Raw genomic sequence first — 9608 nt, 5'->3', positions numbered from 1 at the left:
TGCCTTGACTCTGAAGGGCCTCGACTCAGTGCGTGTGTGAGTGTTTTGGAGTGTTTGGACCACTCAGCTCAGACAATAGCCCCCCACAGCCTCGTGATCCCCAGCAAAGCCTGCAGCTCACGTGGTGCCCCGCTCTCTTTAAATGACCATCGCTGCTCCAAAACAGCCCCCGCTGGACAGCTGATCGATACACAGTGCCCCGAGACGCCGCAGACGAGATGACATTACGGGTAAGGAAACGTAGCTGCACTGCAGACGCAATCAAAGCAAATTGGCTCATTCTGTTGCGTGTGAGCTATGGCGGTCGTTCATAGTTCAATTACCTGCCCTGCACAGGGGGAGGCATTATGCGGGCCTGCTTATAGCACAGCACTAAGCTGGTGTGCCACTATCGTTCCAGCCTTTGGATCAGCAGTAGCAGATGATAACCAGCTCAGTAGGGACATGTTTCAGTAATAGATTCATTACAGAAATGATGGTTCTCCACATGATGGACCCATGAAGTGACTGCAAGTGGAGCTGAAGTGCGGTGGTTTTGCATTAAATGCGGCTCGCTCACTCACTCTTCCCTCTCTCTCGTGTGCTATCTCTCTCTCTCGCTCTCCTTCGGTCTGAACGCTGGACTGATGAAAGTTTAATTACGCTCCATTCTGCCGTGCTGAAAGCAATCAGAATGCCAAAGCAGTCTCACTGATTCCTGCGACATCCCATCATTACCTGCACAATACCTGAGATCACTGCAAATGCGCCACAGTTTATTTAATGGGCTTTGAAACAGAGCTTTCCTCCTTCATGATCATTGGCATTTTCCTGCTAAGTTGGCTTGTTCATTCATGTTGAAAGGAACAGCACAGAGTTCTAACCCAATAAGAGAGGTTAACCAGCAGCTTGCTAGCATCTACAGTGGGCTGACGCACTGCAAAAAATAAAGGTTCCTCACTGGTTCTTGGATTGGACCTACAGTTCTAGAAATTACTATAGAAGCTTTACATTATTAGGAGCTTAATTTTCATTGCATTTACAGAGTGGTTCTTTGCAGAACCATCCACTGAAAGGTTCTTCAATGGCTCCAAAGAACACTTTTTTTGCAGCTTTAAGAAACGCTTACAGAAAGTCTTAGTTCTGGTTCCTGGAAGAACCTGAAATTGGAAACTTCAGTTCTTGCAGTGGTGCAAGTGTGCAGGTTCTTGGCTTCTTCTAAAACAGGGGTGACAACATTTGTTTTTGCAAAGTGCAATGTTTGTAGCGGGCCAAGGGCCAAAAAAAACAAAACAAAACAAAAAAATAATATACAAATAAAAATGGTTACTATATTTTGAAATATTACATGTTGCTACTAAAATACTTCAAAAACACAATTTAAAAAAAAGAAATTAAAAATGATATAATGAATACCAACATTATCACTGTACAATTTTTTAAAGTATCTCCTTTTTTATTTATTTATTTGTTTGTTTCTTTCTTTCTTTGTTTTTAAGCAATTTGTACTCAGCAGCAGTCTTTTACATTGTGTTAAATTTCATGATGAATGGACCAATAGAAATGCTCCAAATTCACTTGGAATTAAATCTCTTCACATTTATTTGAACATTAGGAATGTTTTTTGCCCTCTCCTGTAATGTTTACTGTTTTGGGGATACATGTTTTGTTTGTTTTTGGGGGGAATAGTTGGGTTAGAGTGTCTCTCCGGTGGGCCAAATCAAACATCCTCATGGGCAAAATTTGGACAGGCTTGATCTAAACAGTCTTCATCTGGTGTGTACAAACCTGTCCTATATTCCAGTGTCAGTACATAGAACATTGTGCATTTCTCTCATCACATCCCATTTCTGATCTGTATCTCTGATCACTAGACTGATTAGTGATGTTGCGAGAACCTCCATGAAAATGTGTCTCAATTTGTCTACTGTGTTAATGTCTGACAGATGTGCTTTAATAGTGATGCTCCTTGTCTGCTAGGCCTCTATCATAAAAGAAAGCATTAGACAGCATATACTTGGATATAAAAGGGCAATAGATTTCAAAGAAAAATTTCCAGAATAAAGGATTTGCTATGAATAACATTTTTTTTTTGTGGGCAAACATGAATCAGTTTGGTCACCTTTGAATCTTTGAGGCTTTGTAGATTCAAAATCATTGCACTTCTATTGATGTGTATATATAGTCGATGTAGAACATATCAAATGATGAATCCTCCCTTCTGTCCCTTTCACTACAAATGTGCTAATGGAATAGGTTTGATGAATGTTCCGAATGAAAGGATGTGTCTTCTCCTCCAACTGCATGTAGTTTTAATGAAATTGGTATTCATCTAATCATAGTCCTCTGCCTAGGACTAATGATATTACATTACATTACATTAATTGTATTACAAGATAATGAAAGAATCCATTTCATTTTCATATTTTAGTATAAAATATTCAGAACAATCATAATAACACCTGCCTATGCTCACTGCTGTGATCTCCTGTGTGGAACACATATCTGAAATGTTCATTTGACTCTTGCAGTTTGAGGCTTCCTGTCCAGATGGACTGTGTCCAGGATGGAGTGTCATCCTGAAAGGAGAGACCCCCTCAGAGGCCAACAAGTAAGTGTGGGGCAGAGGTCCTGACCATGGAGAAATCCATAAACATCTCCAGCCCTGACCAGAGTTCTGTGAAGAAATCTCTGAATGCAAATGCGGTAGAATATGATTTAGAAGATTCACACTTGAATTGAGAGCTGTATATTTTCCAGGGCCATGATTCCAGCTAAATGTATTTTCTCTGACCTGTGAGGATCACTCTAGATGGAAGTGACTATACGCAACACATCACAGCAGCGCGTACGATTTACAATTTCATTTTAGCCAAAACCTTCAAGGTCATCCATTTGTATGAGAGTTGTTTCCATATACTAGCTGTGCACATCCCCACCCTTCAACATTTTTATTCCAGAATAGGAAAATCATCAGTGCCAGGGGGGAATATAAGTGGAATGAATTCTGACCTCAAAGCTAGAAACAGAATACACAATGGTGCAGGTCCAGTTTATAAATCTAATGAAGCCAATTTACGATTGAACCACAGCAATATTTCAAAAAGACAGTTCCCAATTCCCACTAAAGCTTCTTTTTTTTCCCAAAAGTTCCGTTTCCCTTTCCAAAACATAATCAGCTCAGAAAAAGTGGTAGTTAATAACTCTGAGGAGTTAATAATTCATCCTGTCCAGTGAGTGAGACCCGATTTATCAGGGCAGATGTAAGAAAAGGCCTCAATGCAGACAATTACAAGAACAAGCGCGACTATAAAGGAGAGCGGTGGACACTAATATGACAAGCATGCATGTGACAATTCATTTAGCATAGGAAGAATGTCTTTCCCTTGGGCGCGATCCCGACGAGGTTCATTCATTATAGATCTTCATAGACAGCACAGAAACCAGCCAAGATAGTCAAGGGAGATGAGAGATTATTGACTAAAATCTTTTCCATGCTGGATTCTCAGTGAGCAGGAAAAAAATGGTAAAAAGAGTGAAGCCAAATGCAGCTGGTGGGCCATTTTTCTGGTATATTTGGACTAACTGAGTTTCTTCAGCCAGATTGCTCCAGACCCTATTGCCTCTGACTCCTAATTGATTGCTGCAGCATCACTAATGTGCCTTTCTGCCTCACCGAGGTTTGAGATCAATTTCCTCTGCGACCGGGACGACAAAGTAGCCTTCCATTTCAACCCCCGCTTCTCCGAGTCAGACATCGTCTGTAACTCCTTCATGGCAAATCACTGGGGGAAGGAAGAGAGGTGCACCAACTTCCCCTTTGGCACCGATGAGCCTTTCCAGGTGGGCCAAAACTGTCACAGTTGCCATGCCGTGACTTAGTTATACATAGTCAGGCATTGTAAATAGTGTTTTCCCTTTTCTCTCCATCTCAACAGATTGAAATTTACTCCGACAATGACAACTTCCATGTTTACATTGACGACACAAAGATCATGCAGTATAAGCACCGCGTGGAAGATCTGAAGACCATCACTAAAGTCCAGGTGGTGAACGACGTCAACATTTCCTCTTTGGAGATCTCCAAGAAACATTTTTTCTAATGCTGGGAGGCAAGGGAGCTTTAAAATGAGTCCCCCAGCAAAGTCTTCTGGGAAGAGTAAACTGAAGTAAGCCTTTGTTTGTTTACAATGGATTATTGTCTGTCTTGCATTTTCTGTTGATAATTTTAGCAATAAACAACGATGATTATCTCCTCTGCATGTTGGCTTGGTTTATCTGATTGCCGAATTCAAACAAAGCAACCTGAATAAATGCGAAAAGTTTGAAGAAATTTCCAAGACACCAGTCTGTTGGGAGTATTCTGATTGACTCTGAGAACAATAATTGCCTCAGACTTTTCCTGATCTGTCCAGTGCAATTAACACGTTAGAGCTGGTGCTAAATGACTGCTGGGAAAACATTTTCACAAGAACATTAGGGGATTAACACTCTCGCTAAGCACCAAGACGGAGGAACCAGGGAAAAAGCATAATTATAAATGCTAATAATAGCACCTTCACAGACGTACATAAACATTAAGCACCTGTGTGAGAGCATGACATTTTTATACTGGGTCTGTGTGCATTCTGACACAGTGTAAAAGGTCTAATATTTGTGAATATGTCCATATGACGTTAAAATTATAACAGCCAAGCAGCCCAATACCTCGGAGCCCATGAACAGATGGAGCAAACACAAAACTGATGAATGAGGGACTTTCACCCAGGGCTTTCAATCAGAACTCGTTCAGTCCACACCTGTTTAACCTCAAAGCATTATACTAGTCCAAGAGACTAAAATAAAGAATAACATCATAATTAAAAGTTAAAAGACATTAAAGCTGTTAGAGTCTGATATACTGTACTGTGCAAAAGTTAGATACCAAACTTATGTTTATGTAATTTCCACTGAAAACGGCCGTGAAGTATTCTCAGCATCAGGAAAATAACATCAGAGAACATACACTATATGGACAAAAGTATTGGGACACACCTCTCAATCATTGAATTTAGGTGTTTCATTTAGTCTCATTGCCTCAGGTGTTTAAAATCAAGCACGTAGCCATGCAGTCTGCCTTTACAAACATTTGTGAAAGAAAGGGTCATTCTAAAGAGCTCACTGAGTTTGAGTGTGGTACTGTAATAGGATGACACTGTTGCAACAAGTCAGTTCGTGAAAGGCCCTCCTAGATATTCCACGAACTGTGAGTGGGTTTATTAATAAGCGGAAGCATTTAGGAACCACAGCAACTCAGCCACGAAGTGGCAGACCATCCAAAGTTACAGAGCAGGGTCGTCGAGTGCTGAGATGAATAGTACGTAAAAGTTGCCAATGGTCTGCGGACTCAATAACTGCAGAGATCCAAACCTGCCAGGAGAACGTTACCTACCTGACTGCATTGTGCCAACTGTAAAATTTGGTGGAGGAGAGATAATGATATGGGGTTGTTTTTCAGGGGTTGGTCTAGGCTCCTTAATTCTAGAGAAGGGAAATCTTAATGCTTCAGCAAACCAAGACATTTTGGACAATTGTATGCTTCCAACTTGGTGGGAACAGTTTTGGGAAGGCCCTTTTCTGTTCTGGCATGACTGTGCAGAGTGCACAAAGCAAGGTCCGTAAAGGCATGGCTGGGTGAGTTTGCTGTAGAATAATCTGACTGGCCCGCACAGAGCCCTGACCTCAACCCCATTAAACACCTTTGAGATGAACTAGAATGGAGATCACAAGCCAGGCCCTCTCATCCAATATCAGTGTCTGACCTCAATAATGCTTTTCTGGATGAATGGGCTAAAATTCCCACAGACACTCCAAAATCTTGTAGAAAGATGAGTGGAAGCTGTCATAGCTATAAAGGGGGGACCAACTTGATAAAAAGATGTATAATGGGATAATATAGATGTAGAATGGGATGTCATAAAAGCTCCTGTAGGTATAATATGTAGGTGTCCCAATATTTTTGTCAATATAGTGTATATTTAACATAAAATCTCACAAAAACCTCAACAACTAAATATAATATAGATTTTTCAGTATTAAATGTGTCCACACTTTACCTTTATTTCAGCTTCCGTTCTTTTTGGGAGTTGTGCTTCAGTTTTTAAAAGAAATCTGCAGGGATATTTTTCTACATCTCCAAAGTTCAGTCTCAGAAGTTGGTTGCATTTTCTGATTCTCACAACCCAAGTAGTCCCAAACACATTCTGTGATGTTGAGGTCTGGACTCTGGGGTGGTCAGTCCATTGTTCTGAGAACACCAGCAGCCTTTGTAAATGTTCTTCTTTTTTGTCTGTTTCCTTTTCTCAGTAACAGCTTCCGAACAGCTACATGTCCTTCCACGCTCGTAATGTTGAGTTGAGTAGGTAAGGATGGACAGAAACATCTGTGGATTTTTTTTAGATCTGAAGTAAGAGTGGAGCTTGATTTTCTCCTCTCTCTCAAAGATAAAAGCTTTAAGGACTGTTTTGTTTTCTATATAGTAATTTAGTGATAACAGTTTAATAATATTTACACTTCAGTTTTGGAAACTCTTGTTTATTTTTCTTTAACTTTGCTTTTCCTAATGCAAGTGGATTATCTTGTATAACATCTTGTACTTGTGGCTGTTTTGACTGGACATTCATTAAAGGAAGGGTGGTCTCTGACCTTTGCACAGTACTGTATATACAGTCATTTAATCATTTATTTTCATTATTGTTATTATTATTATTATTATTATTATTATTAAAAGCAGATATTTATTATGACTTCAAAAGCAACACACTTCCAACAAAATTTTCCACCTGCACTGAATTTATAGCATATTGTTTGCCATTAAGATAATTGAATGGATAAATAAATAAATATATATCAGCTCAGCTTCCTTACGCAGTTAAGAGTGTGAGTGGGATCGCTGCTCAGAGAGCGACAGCAGCACGTTTGGCGTAAGGCGCACAGCCAGAGAGAGAGAGAGAGAGAGAGAGAGAGGGGCTGCATAATTCACAGCATTCTGCCATTCTGTGGGAGGAGGAGGTAGAGGAGGAACCCAGGACTACATGGCCAAGTCCACTCTCAGGAGGCTACATGGAAGGAAACGTGGCAGACCATAAACATCTTACTGGAGCTCTTCTGCACAATAATCAGGGTATGTATTTACTTTCCTGACCATTTCATCCAAAATTTTAAATATATTATTTTAATGTATAATTTTTTCTTTAAATGTGACAGTGGCTCAGAGTACATGTCCACTGGGGTGAAAAGCACACATCACCAAAGTGGCTTTTTGAGAGAATATAGCTTAATATGTATACGTTGATAGAAAAAGGACTGTATGTAATGCTTTTCGTCCTGTTGTTTTGAAGTGAGTGATCAAGACTGCACTGCAAACAAGTGTTTGCTGAGAAAACACATAGAGTGAAATGCAGCCTTGTGAAGTAAACACTACAAACCTGTCCGCATCACAGTCAGTCTCTGATGCAATTATGGACATTTTCAGTACGCAGGTTTTAAAACTGTCATGTAATATGTTGGTTTCTTGTAAGACAGCTGGCTAAATTATGCAAATATTCTATCCCCTCCACTTTTTTGACTGACAGAAGCTGAAATGATTGAATGCGTCAGCTGCATGGACTGACACGATGGAAATTCTGATGTCTGAAAATCTAAAGTATCAGCTGTATTGTCTCCGCCTGTCATGAGCTTGAGCTACTTGGGGATGTGCAGAACAGAGATTTTGCTTCAGTCCATCACCAAAACAGCTTTTAGCTTTTAAAACTTCAGGATGAATTTCTCAGAATTTCAAGTCTCCAACTCACTGCTGTCTACAAACGGCTCGTTTGGTGTGGTCAAGGACATGGGCAGTGACTTCCTTCACCAGAATGGTGAACTGGAGAGGCTGCTGCTGTTGACGATCCGGGAGCCGACCACCATTGCGCTCACGGTGATGTACTCAATGTCATTCGTGGTGGGATTCGTTGGGAACATCATGGCAATCCGGATGCTCACTGGTCAGAGGAGCAGGAGGGTCCAGAGTGTCAGTGCCACCCGTAGCTTACTGATTAACCTGGCTGTCTGTGACCTGATGGTAGTTTGCATCTGCATGCCCATCACCCTGGGGCACACCATCTACACGGCTTGGGTGTATGGAGACCTGCTGTGCAGGGCAGTTCCCTTCATCCAGGCTGTGTCTGTTGCAGCCAGCGTCCTCAGTCTGACGGTCATCAGCATCAACAGGTACTACAGCGTCCACAGCCCACTGAACGCCCGCTCTTACTTCACTCAGAGGAAAATCTATATAACCATTGGTGTGGTTTGGGTCCTCAGCTCGGGCATCTGCACCCCTCTCCTCTTCATGGTCAAGCTGGATGAGATCCACTTGATTGACATCACAGTCCACATCTGCAGAGAGCTTTGGCCGCAAGCGAGGCTCAAGCAGGTTTATAACGTCCTCCTCTTCATTACGCTCTACTGCATCCCTGTGGCCTTTAACCTGACCATCAGCTTCCTCACAGGCCGTAAGCTTTGGAGGGCATCACAGCGTTTTGATAGCTTTGACCCACGCAGCCAGGTGGTGTATGCCTCGTGCCTGAAGACGCGCAAGAAGATTGCCAAGGTGGTGGTCACCCTGGTCCTGCTGTTCGCCATCTCCTGGCTGCCCTTGTATGTGGCCGACATTTTGATCGACCGCGAGATGCACCCTCCGCACTGGATCCTGCAGACCCGGCCGTTTGCCCAGTGGCTGGGCCTCACCAACTCTAGCCTCAACCCCATCTGCTACTGCTTTTTAGGGGACTTGCATCGCTCTGCCAAGGTGCTCAAGTCCAAGTACCACCAGCGAGTGCTCTCTCTCCTCAGGACATCCAGCTCCAACAAGCTGCCAAGACTGCTTTCTTTCAAGAGGCAGCCGTCAAGCCAGAGGCACGGGCCCAGGACTCAGGTGTCTGAGGAGACGCTCTCAGACTGGTGCTCTCACACCAGCGTGGGGGACTCCAGCCAGATGCTGTCCCTTCAAAGCTTGTCGGAAAAATCGGGTTTCAGGAGTACCCCTGACCTAACTGGCCTGTAGACAGCAAACTCATGTACAGCCAATGCATTCGTGTTGTCACATCGCATAAAATCTACATGGAACATGGAAGTTGGCTTGGGGTGAAGCTCTAAGATAAGCATGACAAATAGCTAAGAGTGTTGCCTATAATTACTTTGCTCCCATTACATGCTTAAATACTTAAGAGGTGGACGGTGTTAGTCTGCAGTGGACATGAAATCTAAATCTGTGACTTGTAAATTATGCTTGTCCTCTTGTAGTGTCACCACTGACACAGGTGTGCCTAAATCAGAGATCATTTGTAATCAAAGGAAGCAAAGAAATAGAACATCCATTAATCCATGGTAAAACACCCTAAAAGCCAGAGTACAGCCATTGCAATGTCACTGCACATCTTTTTTTAACTGTATATAAAATCTATAGATGTACAAGTCAGTGTTGGTGAATCACTTTTTGAAGTAGAGAATATCAGCTGTGGAATTAGAATGTATACCTTTACTAAAAAAGCTGCTAATCTGCACTGTTTACACAGTGCAAAGTCCTGCTTAATTAAATTTATTGTTCTTCA

At 42.0% G+C, this 9608-nt stretch overlaps 2 protein-coding genes across 2 annotated transcripts; both read left to right on the top strand.

Annotated features, from left to right (window-relative positions):
• Positions 1 to 218: 218 nt before the first annotated feature.
• On the top strand, positions 219 to 4082 carry grifin (galectin-related inter-fiber protein). The gene is made up of 4 exons (XM_036565676.1): positions 219 to 230; positions 2511 to 2590; positions 3660 to 3822; positions 3918 to 4082. Exons 1-4 carry the CDS (start codon positions 219 to 221, stop codon positions 4080 to 4082), a joined length of 420 nt encoding a protein of 139 aa, XP_036421569.1.
• Positions 4083 to 6981: 2899 nt separating this feature from the next.
• LOC118805070 (QRFP-like peptide receptor) lies at positions 6982 to 9608 on the top strand. Its single transcript, XM_036565675.1, has 2 exons — positions 6982 to 7141; positions 7593 to 9608. Exon 2 carries the CDS (start codon positions 7778 to 7780, stop codon positions 9059 to 9061), a length of 1284 nt encoding a protein of 427 aa, XP_036421568.1. The 5' UTR covers positions 6982 to 7141; positions 7593 to 7777; the 3' UTR covers positions 9062 to 9608.

This window comes from Colossoma macropomum, unplaced genomic scaffold (genome assembly GCF_904425465.1).
Source record: "Colossoma macropomum unplaced genomic scaffold, Colossoma_macropomum, whole genome shotgun sequence".
Taxonomy (NCBI): domain Eukaryota; kingdom Metazoa; phylum Chordata; class Actinopteri; order Characiformes; family Serrasalmidae; genus Colossoma; species Colossoma macropomum.
This window is presented reverse-complemented; position numbering and strand designations above follow the sequence as displayed.